This window comes from Dromiciops gliroides, chromosome 3 (assembly GCF_019393635.1).
Source record: "Dromiciops gliroides isolate mDroGli1 chromosome 3, mDroGli1.pri, whole genome shotgun sequence".
Classification (NCBI taxonomy): domain Eukaryota; kingdom Metazoa; phylum Chordata; class Mammalia; order Microbiotheria; family Microbiotheriidae; genus Dromiciops; species Dromiciops gliroides.
The window spans coordinates 2,454,450-2,474,833 of NC_057863.1; the positions used below are offsets into that span (position 1 = coordinate 2,454,450).

Consider the following 20,384-nt stretch of genomic DNA (forward strand, 5'->3'; position numbering starts at 1 on the left):
GCAAAGGAGGGCTGAATACACATGTGGAATTTGGTGTAGAAATACATGAAACTCAACAGAAAACCAAGCTGGTACAGAAAGGGAGCCATAAGAGGGAGGAGGACCCAGGCAGAGGAACATTCTCAAGCAAAACAAGCTGCAATAAATCTATTTCATCGATGGCATTCTCTGTCCCCAAGAAAACCCTAAGGTCCTTGAGAGAAGGGACCCTGTCATTGTTTCATGTGATTCTCCAAGCACCTAGCACACAGTACCTAGAACATAGAACAAACTTAATAAACGCTTGACCTGAAATATAAAAATTCAATATTACCCTAAGCAAGGCCTAAATCATTCAGAAATGGTTTACAAGGGAACAATCCAAAGAGGAAAGGACTTTCTTCTCTGTTTGACAAAGACCATGTTGTATGGTCAGAAGATAAAGAGGTGGGTACAAGTCTTGCCTCTGGCACACACGGACTCAGTGACCCTGGACTAGTCACCTAACTTCTCAGACCCTCAGACAACTCTCCAACACCAAGTTTCAGAGCAGGTGCCAACCTCAATTGGGAATTTTCCTCAGCAGAAGTTTCCACAAACCAATGAAATAAAAAGGTCAGTCTGAAACCAAACACTCCACCACCACCACCCCACACACATACATACACACACAACACTATTTTGAAAAATTCACATTTATAAATGACCCAGCTCTTACATGAGTCAGTCTGAAAAAAAACCAACTATGATGATAAAATCTGAAAACTAGGTAGTCTGGTTAAATGGACTATAAAAACCTACTCTTCTAAAAAAGAATCTTACCTCTACACTCGGGCTAAGGCTGCTGGGTGGTGTGTCTGTCGTCACAGTAGTACTTGGAAGGCTAGAAAATTCCCATGTATTCACAGGCCGGACTGGTTCAGATGGCTTTGAATGATCAATACATTTGGGGTTATCCAGTAAGGTCACTTCATAAAATTCTTGAATATCTAGAAACAGGGGAGGGAAAGAAAATAAGACATATAATAATAGATCATTAAAGGAGATTCTTTATTGTCTACATAACCTAAGCAATAGCACAATAGCATACAAATAAAGAAACATTTTCACTCAGAAATAGTGACAAATGGACCATATACTTGTTCAAATCGTAAGTCCTCTGCCATTTTCTCATCAGGGCACGGAGGTGCCTGCCTGCAGGTTACTAAAGGCCTTGGACCAGTCCAATTAAGTATGGGCAAAGAAGCAATGCCCCAGGAAGCTGGCCAAAGACAAATACAAGTGACCTCAACACAGTGGTAGCCAGCCAAAGAAAGCAGCGAGGGCTAAGAAAGGCACCATTTTCTGAGGGGCTTTCATGGTGGGAAAGGACTCCAAGCCAACCTTCCAGCAGCTACTGCAGTCATCCAGGTGTGGGGTGATGAGGGCCTGCACCAAGGTGGAGGCCAAGTCAGAGCAGAGAAGGGGGTGTATTCCAGAGACAGGACAACAGACAGGCCTTGGCCCCACACTGGATGAGGGGTGAGGAAAGAGTGATGAGTACAGGGTGACTCCTAGGTCGGAGACCTGTGGGATTGGAAGGATGGATGGTCTTGCTCCCTAAAGAAACAAGGAAGGCTGCAACAATGGAGGGTTTAATCTGACCCCTCATACTAAAATCAGGTCAAAATGGAGACACAATTTAGACATAAGAGGTGATACCATAGGTAAATGAGGAGAGGAAGGAATAGTCTACCTATCAGATCTTTGGAAAGGAAAACAGTTGATGACCAAACAAGAGATGGAGAATATTATAAAATGCAAAATGCATGATTTTGATTACATTAAATTAAAAAATTTTTGCACAAACAGAAGCAATGCATCCAAAATTAGAAGGGAGGCAGAAAGCTGGGAAACAATTTTTATGGCCAGTACTTCTGATAAAGGCCTCATCTCTAAAATATATAAGGAACTAAATCAAATTTATAAGAACCCAAGTCATTCCCCAATTGAGAAATGGTCAAAGGATATGAACAGACAGTTTTCTGATGAAGAAACCAAAGCTATCTATTCCCATATGAAAAAATGCTCTAAATCTCTAATGATTAGAGAGATGCAAATAAAAACAACTCTGAGGTACCACCTGACACCTATCAGATTGGCTAAAATGACAAAAAAAGGAAAATAATCAATGTTGGAGAAGTTGTGGAAAAATTGGAACACTAATGTATTGTTGGTGGAGCTGTGAACTGATCCAACCATTCTGGAGAGCAGTTTGGAACTATGCCCAAAGGCATCTTTTTTATTATACTATGTTATGGAAATGCCTGTTTTACTCCATAAATTAAAATAAATAAATGTGAAAAAAAACGTTTACTAGACATGTAGTTCAAGGTATCAGAAAGGCAGTTGGAGAGTCAAAATTTGAGATTAGCAGAAAATTTGGGGCAGGCTAGGCAGATAGAGATGGTCATTAAATCCATGGGAGCTGATCAGATAGATCACCCAGAGAAGGAGCCTAGAGGGAGAGGAGGGACCAGGACAGAACCCTGAGGAAGACCCATGCTTAGAGGGCATGGTCTGCATCAGAGAAGAAGGAGGAAAATGGGGGGGAGAGAACCCAAACCCTAGAGAGAAGGGAGTATCCAGGAAGAGAGGGTGAGCCACAGAGTCCAAGAGAATGAGGACTGAAAAAAGCCACTGGAATTGGTGAGTAAGAACACAACGTTAACTCTGGAGAGAAGCTTCAGTGGAATGATGAGATCAGAAGGCAGACTGTAAGAAGTTAAGCAGAGGGAGAAGAGAGACAGTGGAAGAGCAGGGGACACTCAAGCACGTTTGTAGGCAGCAGGGAAGGAGCCAGCAGAGAGGGAGAGATTAAAGGTAAGTAAAAGTGAGGATGACAGAGGGGACGACCTACTGGAGGAGACAGGATAGAAGGGGATGACTTGCGCAGGTAGAGGTTTGACCTTGGTCATCATGTGAGACACCTGAGTGGTAGGAGATGGGGAAGAGGGAGAAGGGGAAATCTCATGATAAATGGCTTCAATTTTTTCTGTAAATTTGTGAGCCAAGAGTCTTGGCTAAGAGGAGGGAGAGAGGGAGTTGTAGGAGGTTTGAGAAGGTTTGGGAGAACCTCGCCAGAGGGTGGGTCGGTGAGCTAATGAGGGAGGGGGTAAAAGGTTTGCCAGACAGCAGCAAGGGCCCAGGTGAGCTTGTGTAACATAAATATGTAGCAGACCCAGTTAAAACAGTTGAACATTTTCTCCTCCTTCATTCACCAGCATGTGTGCAAGGGCAAAGGCAACAAATGGTGGGAGTGACCCAAAGCTAAAGCTTGGCTGGGCACAATCAGGGACAGGCTAAAGGCATTAGAGATTCAAGAGAGGATATGAGTTGGTTCACCAAGGTGTCAAGAAGTATTGGAGAGAGTGGCTAATGGAGGGGAGATGGCCTGGGAGAGAACTGATTGGAGGGATTGGAGGTCCCAGTGAGGAGAAAGTTGTGTAAGGAAGGGCTGAGGGCGAGGAGAAAAGCCAACCAATTATGGTCAGATCGAAGTATCTCAGACATCCTGAGCCCAAAAGTGGTCCATCTGTGGCTGATGGCAAAATCAAGGGTACGATCACCTTTGAGGTGGGATGGGAGGTGAGCAGGCTGAGGAGCCGCGGGATCAAGACGTTTGAGGAAGAGTCAGTATATAGAGTCCTAGAGAGGAGACAACACTGTGAGCCAGTCCTTAAGTCTGGCTATTTCTCCTTCCACATCTCCCTCGTGCAGCCTTTTCTTTCTAGTCAAACTGTTTTCAGGTCCTCAACAACTCTCGGCTAATGATCTATATCCCTGTCTCGTCTGTCCCCACTGCAATCAGTCCTCCACATGCTGCTAAAGTACCTTTCTTTTTGTGCAGATCTGACCACGTCACTCCCTACTCAATCAACTTCAGTGGCTTATTGCCTCGAAGATAAAAAAAATGTAAACTGTCTAACCAATCTTTCTAGTCTCACCCTCCTGAACTCTATGACCCAACCAAATTGACATGCCTTCTGTTCCTCAAATACACTCTCATGTCTGTGCCTCTGCATTTTCCATCCCCCAGTCATGGACTCCCTCCCTCTATTCCTTTGACACAGCCCAAACACCACCTTCTCCAGAAAGCCTTAGTGCACGCGCTTGCTCGTACTCGCTCTCTCTCTCTCTCTCTCTCTCTAATGGCCTTGTCGTTTACAACTTTGTACGTATTCACTTTATTTGGTATAGACTTATCCGAGCATATCAGAAGATAAGTTGCTGATCCAACCATTCTGAAGAGCAATTTGGAGCTATGTCCAAAGGGTAACCAAACTGTGCATACCCTCTGACCCAGAAATACCACTACTAAGTCTGTATCCCAAAGAGATCATAAAAAGGGGAAAAGGACCCACATGTACAAAAATATTTCTAGTGGATTTTTCTGTGGTGGCAAAAAATTGTAAATTGAAGGGAAAAAATGGGGAATTGCCCATCACTTGTAGAATAGCTGGATAAACTGTGGTATATGAATATAACAATACTCTTGTACAGTAAGAAATGATAAGCAGGCAGATTTCAGAAAAACCTGTAAAGATTTGTATAAACTGATGCAAAGTAAAATGAACAGAACCAGGAGAACATTGTATACAGTAACAGCAACATCATGTGATGATCAACTACGAATGACTTAGCTCTTCTCAGCAACACAACGATCAAGACAATTACAAAGGATTCATGATGGGAAATGCACTTCATATCCAGAAAAAAAGAACTGTGGAATCTGAACGCAAATCAAAGCAGACTATTTTCGCTTTCTTTATTTTTGTGTGTGTGTTTTTTTCTTTTTGGTCTGTTTCTTCTTTTACAACATGACTAATATGGAAATGTTTTACACGATTGCACATATATAACCTATATCAAACTGCTTACCATTTTAGGAAGAGGGAATAGGAGGGAGGGAGGGAGAAAAATTTGGAACTCAAAATGTAAAAATGAATGTTAAAAATTGTCTTTACATATAATTGGAAAAACAAAATACTATTTTTAAAAGGCAGGTAATTTTCTCTGAGGGGGTGGTTATTTCCTTCTCTGTGACCAGCACAATCCCTGACACATAAAGGGGCATCTACTAAAAGAGGACTGGCTGAAGGAAAGGGAGCTCACCAGAGACGATCTCCACTTTCTCAGTGAAATCTCTGGGGAGGTACTCTACAGAGAGAGTGGCCTAAGGAAAGAAAAGGTTTCGACTCGGAGGTCAGCAGGCACGTGACTAAATGACCAGCTCGGGGCGGCAAGGGGCTGCTTCAGAACACCTCACAAATCTGCAGATGATCCAGTCAGAGCAAAGTTGTGATTTCCCCGCTCTGTGCTCAGCAGCTGGCACAGAGGAGCAAAGGAAGCAATGCCAAGAGAAATCCAGAGTTTTGAGGCACGAAGGAAACAAGCGCTATTAAGTCCTTGTTAATGTGCTAGGTACAACGCCAAACATTTTACAATTATTATCTCGTTTAATCCTAACAACTCTGAGAGGTGGGAAATCCCTGATTTTACAGATGAGGGAACCAAGGCAGACAGAGGTGAAATGACTTGCCCAGGGTGACACAGCTAGGAAAGGGGAATTGAGCTCAGGTGTTTCTGACTCCAGGACCAGCCCTCTATCCACTTCACCACCCAGCTGCCTCTCCTCGGAATCTGGGAACTATGACAGAAGTAAGAGCAGGGAACAAGGGACCCAAGGGCACTCATTAACTCACCAAAAGGCTAGCTTAAAATCTTAGGCCATGCCAGTGGGCCACAGGCTTTCTTACGCTCACCAGTAAAATGCACTGTTGTTATGTTGTGGGAAGATGGTGATCGTTAGGCTCCCTGACAAAGAGCCCAGGGAAGCTTTAAAAAGTTTTTAAAAATTTGAAAAAAGAAATAATGAGAACAGCTGTAAGACTCTTCCATCCAGCCCGGGGCTACACAGGGCTGCTAGAATCCTACAGAAACCCTGAAGCAGGCAAACCAAGGTGGTGAAAGGAACAGCTAGGCAACAATGAGAGGGCCTCTGGAGAGGGGCTCCACGGGAGCCAGCAAAGAGATGGGCCTGGCACCAGTGGCAAAAGATGGGCTCTACACAGACACTAGCCCAGGGGTGGCCTACTGGAAGCCAAGCAAAAAGCCCCAGAAAGAGCCTAATGGGACAGGGAGGAGCCCAGAAGCCTGGTGGAAAATGTGAAGCCTTAAGCAATACCCAGCATGGACACAGCTTGGAGAAACACCATTATTAAGCTAAGAAAGCAAAACAAAAAGGTTTTCAGATACACTGTTCTCACGTGAAACAATTAGAAGCAGGTTTTACATGGCCACAACGTATCCAAGAGTCTTTCTCTGATCTGTATTGCAGCTGGGGCAGTCAGCAATATTTGGAATGGGCCTTCCCAGGCAAGCTGAGTTCCCCTGGTCTGCTGGAAATTTTTGACGTAGCTCTCATCTCCTGGATGAAAATCATGAAGTGGTAATGCCAAGGGCCTAGTCTGTATTACTGCCCCAACCCATCCTGGGTTGTGAATGTCCCTGGGTCTATTTAGCAGTTCCTTAGCTCAGAAGAATTTGGAGATTTCGAGGAAGTCCAACCTCCTGGTCAGTCTTCTACAAAGAAGTCGCTCAGTGGGGAAAAAAAAGACAAGAGTGCTATAGAAAAGTTCTTATGAAAGGTCATCTGGGGGGTTGCAGAATGATAAGTACACTAATACACTATTGGTGGAGATGTAAAATGGTAAATTTTGTAAAGCAATTTGAAATCATGCAAATGAAATGACTAAAATTTCCACTCTCTGAACCAGAAACTCCATTACTGGGTTTATATTCCAAGAAAGCCATTAAAGAAGGTCCCTATATACGCCAAGACATTTATAGCAACATTTTTTGTGATAGCAAAGAATTGGAAACAAAGTAGATAAACACCACTTAGGGAATGGCTAAACAAACTGTAGCATATGAAGGTAAAATAATTTTACTGTACAGTAATAAATGACGTATGCGATGAATACAGAGGGGCATGGAAAGATCTATATGAACTGATACAGAATGATGTCAGCACAGCTAAGAAAACAAACAGCAACTACCAAATGTGAATTGAAAGCACAACCTTCATGTAAAAAAACTCAAAAGTGAATGTAACAAAACCATAAAGATCAAACATGACACGAAGAAATATGAAGAGATACTGCAAACCCACCCCCCCTGGAGGTGGGAATTTTTCTACGGGACAATTTTTTATTTTTTCAATATACTGTTAGATTATGCTGAAGTTTTTACCTTTTCTTTTTAAGTACTGAAAAAGTACTGGGGCAGCTACGTAGCACAGTGGATAGAGCACCGGCCCTGGAGTCAGGAGGACCTGAGTTCAAATCTGGCCTCAGACACTTAACACTTACTAGCTGTGTGACCCTGGGCAAGTCACTTAACCCCCATTGCCTCACTAAAAAAAAAAGTACCATTAACATGTTATATGTGATGGCTGGTGGTGAGGAGGGAGAGAGGAGATATTAGGGATAACCATGATGATGTAAAAAACAGAAGACATTAATAAAACCTTATTTTAAAAAAAGAAATAATAGAAAATTAGAAAAATACAATGAAAAGTGAGGTAACCTCATTTTGAGTTATTTATTGATTTTATTCTATTTTGTAAAAAACAGCTTTTGGTCTCTGTGTTGTTTTTCTTTCATTTTTTAGTGTGGTGCAGTGGAGAGAGTGCTCAGCCTAGAGTCCAGAAGACAACTCCCTGGAGAAATGTTAGAGGCTTTTCCTATAAGAGCAGGAGTAAAAGCAAAGTTGCCCATTATCACTAAAACTACTTTACATAGTCCACAAAAGGCTAGCTTATAACATAAGACAAAAAAGAAATTGCATAAAAACAAAAAGGAGATAAAATCATCACTTTTTGCAGAAAATGATTCATTTAGAAAACTCTAAACAGTCCACTAAAAAAATGATTAAAATAAATTGAGCAAAGTTGCAGGATATAAAATAAATCACCAAAACTCCTGCATATTACTAACAAAACCTAGGAGGAAGAGCTAGAAAAAGAAATTCCATTCAAAATAACTACAAAACATAGAAAATATTTGGAAGTACAGTTATGAAGAAACACCTATGAATTTTATGGTGGTGGTTGCTGTTCATTTGTTTTTCAGTCTGACCCCACTTGGGGTTTTCTTGGAAAAGATATTAGAGTGGTTTAACGTTTCCTTCTCCAGATCATTTTACAGATGAGGAAACTGAGACAAACAGGTTTCAGTGACTTGTCCAGGATCACGTAGCCAGAAAGTGTCTGAGCCCAGACTTGAATATCCACTGTACCACCCAGCTACCATGAAATTATATGGTTTCAAAACAAACCATTCTTTGAAGAAATACACACCTAAACAATAATAGAAGGACTAAATGTTTATGATTAGGTAATAAATGTAATAAAAATGACAATAATATGTAAGTTAATTTATTCACTCAGTGTTCTACCATACTAACAAAAGCACTGGGGTGGAGGGGACAGCTAGGTGGCAAAGTGGATAAAGCACTGGCCCTGGATTCAGGAGGACTTGAGTTCAAATCCCACTTGAGATACTCGACACTTACTAGCTGTGTGACCCTGGGCAAGTCACTTAACCTTCATTGCCCTGCCAAAAAAAAAAAAAGCATTACTGAGCTAGAAAAATAATGAAATTCATTCTGGAAGAACAAAAGGTCAAGAATCTTGAGAGAAGTAATGGGGGAAAAAAAGTCCAAGTAAAGGGGCCTAGAAGTACCCTTACCTAGAAGTAACCTTAACCCTAATTTCAAACTATACTACAGAGTAGTAGTAATCATTAAAAAGATTTGGTATTGATTGAAAAACAAAGTGGTCAGGGCAGCTAGGTGGCACAGTGGATAAAGTACCGGCCCTGGATTCAGGAATACCTGAGTTCAAATCCGGCCTCAGACGCTTGACACTTACTAGCTGTGTGACCCTGGGCAAGTCACTTAACCCCCACTGCCCCGCAAAAAAAAAAAAGAGTGGTAAATCGATAGAACAAATTAGGTACCCAGCGTACAAAAGGAAATAAACACAGTAGTATTGTACTCAATAAACCCAGTAAGACCAGTTACTGGGGGAATGACTCAATCAAAAATGACTTTGATGAGGTCAGAAGCCAGACCATAGTGAAGGACAGGAAGTGGAGGCAGCTATCGTATTGTAGATGAGCTTCACAAAAGGCAGGAGAGATATGGGGGGACAGTAGGGATAGATGGATGAGTGAATTTTTTTTTAGTCCCGTCACTGAAGTTTGAAGACTGTCTACACGTGGCTATACTGGTGAGCAGTGGGGTGGCGTTTCTGTAAAGAATGTACTCATGCCAATGGTCGGGAGCAGAGTCCTATCTCACAAAGGTTAGTTCACATAAAAATTGTTGAAAACAAAAGAACGTATAAGCACATTTAGGATACAACACAGCACCTGCCATTGGCCAGTGAAAAAGGAAATACTTTCTATCACGACTAGCTATTCATTTTCATCTCTTGATGAGGGATGGAGCCACCTCTTCTGGAGCCCATGTACACCAGTGACAAGCATCTAGCTGACAGGCAAACAATTTGAGGTCCATCTACTGTTATAAAGTCAAGCTGCTTGAAGGTACACATATCGGCAATTATGCTAGTAGAATACTGGGTTTTTTAACAAATATAGAGCATAAAATGAAATTTTTGTAGAAATGTTTTTATTTTTAAAATTACTGCAGCCCCAATGTATCAGTGGATAAAGAATGGAAATGTACAAAAAAAGGATGTTGAAAAATGTGCTCAAGAGGAATCTCAAATTATCATTGAGATTCAGCCTATGGTGAGCAAAAAACTAGTCAAAGAAAGAACTTTGATAGGAAACAACTCTGAAGTAATACAGGTTTGAGATACCTGTATTACAACAAGCATGAAACAGGGAAAATATGATAAATACATTAAATTTGGTTTTTAATTTATGGAGCTATTGAATATCTACACACCTACTGTATAGTTTTTGGAGAAATCCTAGCAAATCGCTGCTTAAGCCTTGTCTTTTGTCTGGACACTACAATGAAAACACGAAAGATACGTTTATTATTTTTGAAAGATATGTTTATTTGCATTTGAAAACAGACAACCTCGATTCATTCATTTCTGTTAACAAGAAAGCAGAAAAGCCACTGAACTTTTTATATTTACCAAACTGCCAGATTATAAAAACTGAAGCTCATGCTATTGCAGAAAAATTAATTTGGCCATGAGCCAAAGCAATCGTAAAGTATGTCTGGAGACAATTCTGGTAAGAAGTTAGACATACCTGTTTTCTTTTCTTTTTTTAATTTTTGTATAAAGTGGTTTGTTTTTTTTAATTCTTTTTATTTTTAGTGAGGCAATTGGAGTTAAGTGACTTGCCCAGGGTCACACAGCTAGTAAGTGTTAAGTGTCTGAGGCTGGATTTGAACTCAGGTACTCCTGACTCCAGGGCCGGTGCTCTATCCACCTCGCCACCTAGCTGCCTAGAAAGTGTTTTATGTTTATGTTCAAATAGTTCCTGCGTCTGTTTTGGTAGGTATATGCTCAGGTAATTTATACTGTCTAGTTATTTTTCCAGTTACATGTAAATAGAGTTTTCAACAGTCCTGTTTTCTATTTTTTAAGAGTCTCTTCAAACTTTTTTGTCCAATTATATACAATGATGTTGAATGAGTTATTACAGAAATAATTTTTTAAAAAGTAATATTTAGGGGCAGCTAGGTGGAGCAGTGAATAGAGCACCAGCCCTGGATTCAGGAATACCTGAGTTCAAATCCAACCTCAGACACTTGACACTTACTAGCTGTGTGACCATGGGCAAGTTACTTAACCCCCATTGCCCTAAAAAAAAGAAAAAAAAGTAATATTTACCCTTTGCAATCAGATAAGACACCTGATAATTGTAACCTAATAATTTTAACTGTATTTGTAAGCTACTGCTGATGGTAAAGTGGAAGTATATATGCCACTTTACGTTGAAAGGAAAAGACATTTTTAACCTAATTAATTCATACTTTTAAAAGAAAACAAACCAATTACTCCTACTGCTATGGAATTTATAGAGCAAGAAAAATCAATGACATACTATGAAAGACTCAAACAAGTTCTGGCATCAAAGAGAATGCTACAAACTTAAAAGCATGTTTGATGATGCTATCAAAATAATTAAATTTATAAAATCAAGATTCCTTTAAGTCCCAATGGATGAACATTTGATTCAAAAAGTTAACATGTTAGGTGTTAGCTAGTTCTCCTATGGCAGAGAAAATTATCTCTTGGAATTGAGAGAAAAGTTAGTTGCTTTCTTCACTGAACATCCTTTTTCGCCTGAGTAAGTGATCAAATTATATGACATGGCTACAAAAATTAGCATATTTGGTTAGACATCTTTTCAAAAGTCAACTAATTCTATACACGAGGAAAGGGCGTGGTATAATGCAAACATTCACTGTTCAAAACAACAACAAAAAAAGCATTATTAGACAAACTAAAGTTTAGAAAGCACTCAGTTGAGAACAGTACTGAATGCTTTGTGATATTGTATGATTTCTTATTAAAAAATGAACTGTCAGGGCAGCTAGGTAGCGCAGTGGATAAAACACTGCCCCTGGATTCAGGAAGACCTATGTTCAAATCTGACCTCAGACACTTGACACTTAGTAGCTGTGTGACCCTGGGCAAGTCACTTAAACCTCACTGCCCTGCACCCAAAAAAAACCAACAAAAAACTGTCTTTGGATTAGTCTGTTAAAAGATATCTAAATCATCTACACTTTTTAAAAGTGACTTACAATGAATATTTTCCTGAAATTCTCAATAAATTAAATTGGATTCAAAATCCAATTTGATATACATTTTATGTCTCTGGTTGGTAAACTGAAAACAGATGAAAAATAAAATTTAGCTGATATATCAATGGATTTTTGGCCTATAAACATCATCCAAAAATGATAGCCTTTTAAATTTTTGGCTAAAAATAAAAAACGAATTTCCCTCTCTCCATGAAAGTTTGTAAAATTGTATCATTTTCCACCACAGATCTGTATGAGTTGATCACTTTCACTTTAATTTTAAATAAAAATTCAGAATATAAGCTCAATGGAGAAAGAGATTTAAGACAGGGTCAAATACTGCAAACCTCTGTTCAAGTAAAAAAAGTCCAACCTTGAAATTAAGTTTATATATGATTAAGAATGTTATAGAAGTTTGCTAGTTTACTTCTTTTAGTTCTTATAGACTACCCCACATAAGATATAACTACTTTACAATTAGAGTTTTATAATTTCCTATTCTACCTATATGTGTATTATTGAAATAATATAAACTTTAATTTGAAACTTTGGAGGGGGGGAATGATCGCTATAGTTATTTTAAGTATTTAATGGGTAAATCTAAAAGAACAGAATAAGTAGTATATTAAATTACCCTGGGGGGTTAATAACACATTTTTTTAAAGGCCTTCGCAGGAAAAAAACAATATTGGGAATCACTGGTTTACAGGATCATAGATCTAAATCAAGAGTTTTTAAGCTGGGGATCCATGGGTTAGTTGTTTGTTTGTTTTAAGTATTTGTAGAATCACTTCCCAAGAACTGGCTTCCTTTCTCATCATAAGTATTTTATGTATTTAAAAAGAGAAAGATTTCACAGGCTTAGTCACACCGCTTGCCAAAGAAGTCCAAGATACAAAACAAGTCCAAAGCTTCCGGGAGAAGCCATCTAGTCCAAACCCTCATGTCACAAATGAAAAGGTGAGGCCCAGAAAGGTTAACTTCTTGATCCAAGGTCACCCAGGTAGTTAAGTAGGATATAAAGCCCATAATTCTTAATTTCCTCAGTTCTATAATCCTGGACCTAGTCTTTTATCTATAAGAGAGATTTCCTAGACAGTGAAAAACTGGGCGGGGGGGGGGGGTTAATTATTCAAGACCCAAAGGTGAAGAATTCCCCAAAACTCATTATCTTCGAAATCAAACTTCTGGAAGGAGATGGTCCTCGGGTATAGCACAGGCTCTGCAGAAAGATGACTGTCCCCAAGGTGTCACCTGAGCAGCGTCCACTGAAAGGCCTAGTGCAGAGCCCAGATACTCCTCCCTGGGGTCTAGCCATAGCCCTGGCAGGCTTTGCAGGGCTCTACTGTAGTTTCCTTAGTCCTCAGGAGGCCACAGGGTACTCACCAATAAGGAAGACCTCATCAGGAATGTCCAATGGATGAGCCCCCCCACGCCAAGGACACTTTGAGTCGGGCAATGGGCTGGGTAGGGGGCTTTCAGCATCTGCTCCAGAGTCTGGGGGAGTTGCCACATTTGAATTTCCTCCCTCCACTGTTTCTGAGAGTTGGGGGCCCTGTTATTCACACTACCCACCTCTGGAGAAGCCTGGAGACCAGCCAATGAGAAAGGTGTATTTTGGAGATTTCCTGGGGGTCCTTTGCAGGCCTGCCAGACTCCTGGGCACTGTGCACTCTGGGTGTGGTGGGTTTGGGATTTGTTTCTCTCTCCCTCCAGCAGGTAGGCTCCTTGAGAGGAGGAGCTAGTATATTCCTAGCACCTAATCAAGTTCTTGGCACACATTTAAATGCTTAATCAGTGTTTCAATTAGTAAGATTAGTCTGCAATACTCTGTGCTGTGCCCCTTCCTGGTTAGGGGACTAGAGCTTTTTTCTGATAAAAAACATTTGGTAGAGCGTTCACTTGCTCAACGACACAGAACGAATTTCTGTAGCTCATTCTCTCTTCCCCCAACTAACTACTCCTTTAGCCCTGTTTCACATAGAGACAGGCCTTCCTGCTAAGGGATTGAAACCCCTCACCTCTTGAGTCTTCCTTCTTCTCCAGCAGCCTGCCCCCTCCAGCTCCCCTTCTCTGCTGGGTCCTTCTCCCTCTCTGCCATCTCACTGAGTTGCCCTCCTCAGCCCTCCCTGGTCCCCAAGAAGCCGATTCTCAGGTAGTGAGCTCCGCTCCACCCAAATGCCTCCTGGCACCTCAGACATCTCATTGGCTCTCCTGGATGTTATGGACCATCGCTAGCCCATCCTTAACTTACAGGCCACAAAAAGGATCCCATATTTTCAGAACAACTGCCTTTGGGTACAGTCCATTTGTATAGATAGGTCCGAGACTTTACACTGCGCCCTACTGAACTGCTTCTGACTAAATTCAGCCCAAAGTTGTGGCCTCTCGAGATCTTTTGGGTTCTGACTCAGTTGTCCAGTATGTTAGCTGTCTCTCCCAGCTAGGTGTAATGAGCCTGCCACCAGGGCTTTCAGCCAAAAGAGCCCAGGGCCAAGCACAGATCCCCTAGGGATTCCTCTGGAGACCTGCCCGACTGACATAAAACCAGCCAACCAGACTTGAATGTATCCAACTATTTTATATCCAATGTATTTTAGCTAATCAATCCAGAGCACTCATCTCATCCCCAAGAACAGCAAGAGACTTCATCAAAAGCTTTGCAAAAATCTCGGTAAATTCATTTATTAGTTCATCAATTAATTCTCCAAGCTAAACCCTCCTAGTTCCTCTTCCCTGATACTCAATTCCATAGCCTCACTACTCTGAATGCCCTTCAGACACACGTGCATACCTGGTGTGACAAGTGCTGACCTGGAGTGAAAGGCCCTGGGTTCCAGCCTTGGCTCCGCCCTGGCTGACAGACTACCCAGGTCATCTCTGGAAAGTCACTGTCTCAAGCAGCTGCAACTTCTTACTCTGGGAAAGAAAGGGCGAGGAGGCAGGGGGCGTTGTTGAGATCGTTCTAGGAGCCCTAACTCCATATCTAGGGACCCACAAGAACTTTGCTTTGTTCGTCTCCCTCAGAAACCCCACTTCTACCTGAATGGCTTTTGTATTTACAAACTGGTAAACAGTCTGTTTATCCTCATGACCGCTATACAACAGTGGCAATAAATGTCCCATTTCAATCCTGAAGATGCAACAAGTGCAATGAAGAACTCGTTAATAACAATGACAATAATACTAACAATTGTTGGTGCTCGGTCATTTCAGTTAAGTCCAACTCTCCATGGCCCCATTGGGGATTTTCTTGGCAAAGATGCCGGGGTGGTTTGCCATGTCTTTTTTTTCCAGCTCATCTGACAGACGAAGAAACTGAGACAAAAGAGTCCAGGGTCACATAGCTAGCAAGTATCTGAAGTCCCTTTTGAACTCAAGTCCTTCTGACTCCAAGCCCAGCACTCTACCCATTAAGCCACCTAGCTGCCCCTAAGAATAATAACAACAATAATAACAGTGACAGCAGCTAACATTTACATAAAGCTTACTTTGTGCCAGGAACCGTGCTAAGCACTTTACAGTTATTATCTCATTTGATCCTCACAACAGCCCTGAGAGATGGATGCTATTTTACAATTGAGGAAACTGGGGAAAGCAGAGGAAAAAGTGACTTGCCCAGGGTCACACAGTGAGTATTTGAGGTCGGCACTGAACTCAGGTCTTCCTTAATTCCAGGCTCCAGCCACTAAACCACCAGCAGCCCTTAATCACTTCCAACAAGAGGGAGCCATTTTCTTCCCCGTCTGGTCTGTTCTCTGGCAAACCAAATATTCAAGAGTGTCACACTTTAAGAACTGCACGTTTGGTCAATTTAAAGGGAAGACTGCAAAAGCCGAACCAATTCACATAAATAATGAAAATCTCCCCAATTTTGCTAAAACCAAATATTCCTTATCCCAAACCTGTTTTAAAAACCTTTGGTCTTTAGAAAAGTTTGTGATAGCATTTTGAAAAGTAAGAAGAATGCTGTGTTTGTAAAACACAATAAAAATCCTTTAAAATTCTAATAGTTACCGCAAACACACAAGTCATTATCTATTCCTAATGATAGTCTAACCTCCCCCCCCCAATCAAGACGCTTCATTTCTTTGCACACATTCTGCTCAGCTAAACCAGTCATAGATGTCCTTCTTTCTAGAACTTTAAAGTCTCATCTGTGTGAAAATTCTCAGATGACACTTGACTAGTCTCTCTTTTATGGTGCCCACCCCACAAATTCAGTGCTAATGAAGGGGATTCTGTGAGATTCCACAAAGCCAAAATATTTCCTCAGAGAAGTGTTAGACTCAACGGTTAACAATTAAAAATTCAATCCAATCAAAAACAGAGACTAAAAACATTCAACATTCAACTCCACCACCAAGGTGTTTATGGTAAAGGCCAATTATAAAATCATTTTCTTCATTTCAAGCTGGGCCGACAAATGCCCAGGCACAAAGAATCCCTGAAGTGACAAGCACAGCACACCAGGAAAATCAACAGAACTGGACAAAAGTCTCCGACAACAACAGTTTTTGAAAAACTTAGGGATGAAAAGGGCAAGTACAAAGATTCAAACAGTCTGTTTTGAAGAGCGTACATGACAATCACTAACATTCACCTATTTTAAAAAATATGAATTTCAGTCTGTCGTGTATCAGTATTGACATTAGGTTTGACAACATGTGCTTCAAGACCGCCACAAAAGGCTTATGATGGCCGAGATATTAGTAGTTAGCCACCAGCCAAGAACATTTATTAGTCACCTACTATGTGCTACATGTACTACGCCAAGCTGTGATCCAAAGAAAGAGAAGACAGTCCCCGCTCTCAAGGAGTTCACAGCCGACCCTGTACAAACAAGTTCTGGGCAGGACAGAGTGACAAGCCCTAACACAGGGAAAACAGATTTTGGCTGAGACTTGAAGGAGGCCTGGAACACTCTCCCTCCTCTGCCCGACTCCAGGCCTCCTTTAAGTCTCCCTTCCACAGGAAGCCTTTCCCAACCGTCCTCACACCAGCGCTTTCCCTCTTTAATTAATCTCTTATTTATCCTGTCCACTGATGGCTTCCTGTGTATCTGTTTGCCAGCTGCAAGCTCCTTCTGAGTAGGGACTGTCCCCGGCTTCTTTTTGTCTCCCTGGGGCTTGGCACAAGGCCTGGTATATAGTAGGCGCTTCATAAATGCAGAGGGAGAGGATTCCCGGCCTGGGGTTAGATAGTAAGAATGCTGGGAATTGGGAGATGGAGCGTCTTGTTAGAAGACAGACAAGGAGACCAGTGTCTCAGGTGCAAAAACTATTGGGGAGAGGAGGGCGGGGAGGGGTAGCAGGCTCAAGGACGAAGGAATAAGGCGTAAGAAGCCTGGGACGGGGAGGAAGAACTAGTTATAAAGAGTCTGATGTGATCCTGGAGCCAATGGGGTCTGACTGGCCTCAACCTCTCTTTGGGGACTTATTTTAAAAAACAAAACAGATCCTTTTCAAACCAAACATCCACCAACTTCAACGTCCCTTCGGCACGCTGCAAGAGGCAGATCTCAGACAGGAATAACAGATATTGTGAAAGCACCAGCTCCCAGGCCATCTGCCTTCATCTAAAAGTCCCTGAGGATTTCAGACAACGGGTCAATGAAATGCACAATTCTCTCTGTAGACGAGAGATGTGACTTTTTTTTCCTCTCCAGAAAAATCAACAAAAAGCCAAAGATATTTGCAAAGTCCCTTCTGTCTTTCTCTTACCCTACAAAGCTTTCAGGGAAAAAGCCCCCACAGGGAGGGGGCACTTCACAAGCCTGTGACAATTGTCCCTAAAGCTCAGAAGTTTATTTCGAGATCTGTGCTTTGGGTAATGAGGGCAGTGGTTAATAAGTGACAAGAGCTGTTCATTCAACATCTAAAGGAGAAACAGGCCATCCTGATATGGGGGGGGGGCAAGGTTGGGGAAAGGCTAGGACCAGTTCCCCAGGAGACAAGATGGTTTCCCAGCACCCCAAAGGCACAGGCAGAGAATCATGTCTGTGTGCTCACGTCCTAAGCCAGACTAAGTGGGACCTTGACACCTGTGTTCTGCACAAGGGCCAAGGAGGAGAAGAGAGGAGACTGTCCCAGAGTCTCCAATCACCTTCCTCAGGTGTCTCATCCAAGGGACACAAACCCATTTGAGTTTCCACACTCCCCTGGGAAGCCCCGAAATCTGAAGGCATGTGAGGCTAGCTGGGCTTTGGCAGAAAAACCAGCAGACTTGGTCATTCAGCTCCGTATAGGCAGGAGCAGCCCTCCGGGCTCCATCGGCTGTTAGCCATGCCAATAGTGCTTATTAAACAATCATTTCATGCTGGGCACCAGAGGCCCTACCCTCAAGAAGGGAGAAAGCGTGTGCACACATAATTAAAAAATGTCCCAAGCAAACAGGAGGTGCTTTCGGTGGGGGAGAAGGGGTGGTACCTGGGCTGAGTTGGGAGGGAAGTAAGAGATCTCCAAGAGGCGGAGCAAAGTGGGCAGCTCTGGCAGCCTGGGGCCACACAATGAAGGGCTTTAAAAGCCTTTTCAAGAGGAGTCTCTGCTTTACCCCAGAAACAACCAAAAGCCACTGGAGTCGCTTGAACAGGGAGGAAGCTGACAGTCTTTAGATGGGTTTTAGGAACTTCAACACGAGAGCAATCTGAAGGTTGGACAAGACGGGAGATTCTGGAGACACAAAGACCCAAAAGAGGCACCAGTGCAGAAGAGAGGTGGGGGGGGGGTGGCTTTAAAAATCCTAGAATTCTGGGGCAGCTGGTGGTACAGTGGATACTGAAGAAAATAACACCTTAAAAATAACAATAACAGGGGCAGCGAGGTGGCCCAGTGGATAAAGCACCAGCCCTGGATTCAGGAGGACCTGAGTTCAGATCTGGCCTCAGACACTTGACACTTACCAGCTATGTGACCCTGGGCAAGTCACTTAACCCTCATTGCCCCACCAAAAAACAAATCATGGAATTCTGACATTCTTTGGATCCTACCCCCTACACCATAACTCCCCTCACTCCTCCTCAACCTCTCAGTTGCCCTCCTCCTCTTGGGACCTCCTCAGGCCACTGCCCTGGTCAATAGGTTCAAAGGACCCTAAGTCCCAAGCTGGAAGAGAACAAGCCTTTATGGTGCACCTACTATGCACCAGGCACTGTGCTAAGTAAGTGCCTTAAGTTTGAACTTGTGACTGTCAGGTAATTATAACTCAGCCAAATTGAATCCTATTAGTCCCCACTGGGCCAAGCTCCTTTACCTATTTATGTTAAGATATCCTTCCTTGTCTGTGTCTTTTCTGGGGGGAGGAGGGGGGGGACAATGAGGGTTGAGTGACTTGCCCAGGGTCACACAGCTAGTAAAGCTGGATTTGAACTCAGGTCCTCCTGAATCCGGGGTCGGTGCTCTATCCACTGCGCCCCCTAGCTGCCCCCATGACCCACTGACTTTAAAGCCAAAATGTCCAATAATGGGTTTTTAATGAGTCTTCCTAAAACTTGCTTTTCATTTTTGTTCAAAAATTCCTTGAGAAAGACTCGTGTTTGAAAACTGAACAAAACAGGGCAGGGGCGGTCACTGCGCCCGCCCTCCAGCTGAGGAAAAGGAGGATGCCGGCGGTCAGGGTTGGCCCCAAGCCGCTCCGGGCGACCCCAGGGGCCGGGGTCCCCGCCGCTGAGATCGGGCTCAGCCAGTGAGCGGGGAGAGAACTTGGGGGGCCCCGAGCGGCGGGGACCCTCCCCCTCCCAGAAGCTCCCGCCAGCTCGTGCCCCCCCCCCGTCCGAGAGGGCCCAGCAGGGGGCGTGTCCCGCACAGCCCAGGACGAGGGCGGGGCTTAGGGGCCCGACCGCGGGGAAACTGAGGCAGCGGCCCCCCTCCCCCCGGCCCCCACTCACCGAGGAGCGCGTGGAAGAGGCTGCTCTGGAAGATGCCGATGACGCGCTCCAGGGAGCCCCGCAGCGGGCGGTCGTGCGCCGGGCTCAGCTGCGCGCGGTACTCCTGCAGCAGCCGCAGCGCGCGCTCCGTGTCTGCGGGGACGGCGGGGGTCAGCGCGCGGCCCGGCGCGCCCCCGCCCGCCGCCCCCCGGCGCGCCCCCGGCCCGCCCCCGCCCGCCGCCCCCCGGCCCGCACCTCGCTTCCGCACGGGCATGGCTGGCGCGCGTCGGCCCCGCCTCACGCCCGGAGCGCCATCGCCGCCCGCCCGCCGCCGCCGCCGGGCTCTCGGGGCCGGCCTCGCTCGCTCTCTCCCTCCTCTCCCTCGCTCCCCCCTCTCGCTCCCTCGCTCCCCCCCCCTCTCTCTCTCACTCTCTCTCTCTCCCCCCCCCCCCCCTCTCTCTCTCTCTCTCTCTCTCTCTCTCTCTCTCTCTCTCTCTCTCTCTCTCTCTCTCGCTCGCTCGCTCTCTCGTTCTCCGCCGCCGCTGCCTCCTCTTCCTCCTCCCCCTCCTCCTCCTCCTCGGGCTCTCCCCTCAAACTTTCCTCCAAGATGGCGGCCCCCGAGCCGGACGGCCGCGCCCCCACGTGACCGCCTTCCCCCGCGCCTCCAGCCAATGGCAAGTGAGCGGGCGGCGGCGCG

The 20,384-nt window shown here is 43.9% G+C and overlaps 1 protein-coding gene across 22 annotated transcripts in view; it reads right to left on the reverse strand.

Annotated features, from left to right (window-relative positions):
- The window catches only part of DLG1 (discs large MAGUK scaffold protein 1), a 223,962-nt gene extending 203,895 nt beyond the window's left edge, over positions 1 to 20,067 (reverse strand). For 21 of the 22 annotated variants that reach the window (XM_043994514.1, XM_043994505.1, XM_043994504.1 and 18 more), the window contains exons 1-3: positions 19,943 to 20,067; positions 19,709 to 19,840; positions 802 to 968 (exon numbers count right to left, since the gene is read on the reverse strand). In XM_043994514.1, coding sequence (XP_043850449.1) covers positions 802 to 968; positions 19,709 to 19,840; positions 19,943 to 19,961 — 318 coding nt within the window. In that variant the 5' untranslated portion in view covers positions 19,962 to 20,067. The remainder of the gene's footprint in view (positions 1 to 801; positions 969 to 19,708; positions 19,841 to 19,942) is intronic. The other variant, XM_043994500.1, reaches the window with a different exon arrangement.
- Positions 20,068 to 20,384: the final 317 nt, after the last annotated feature.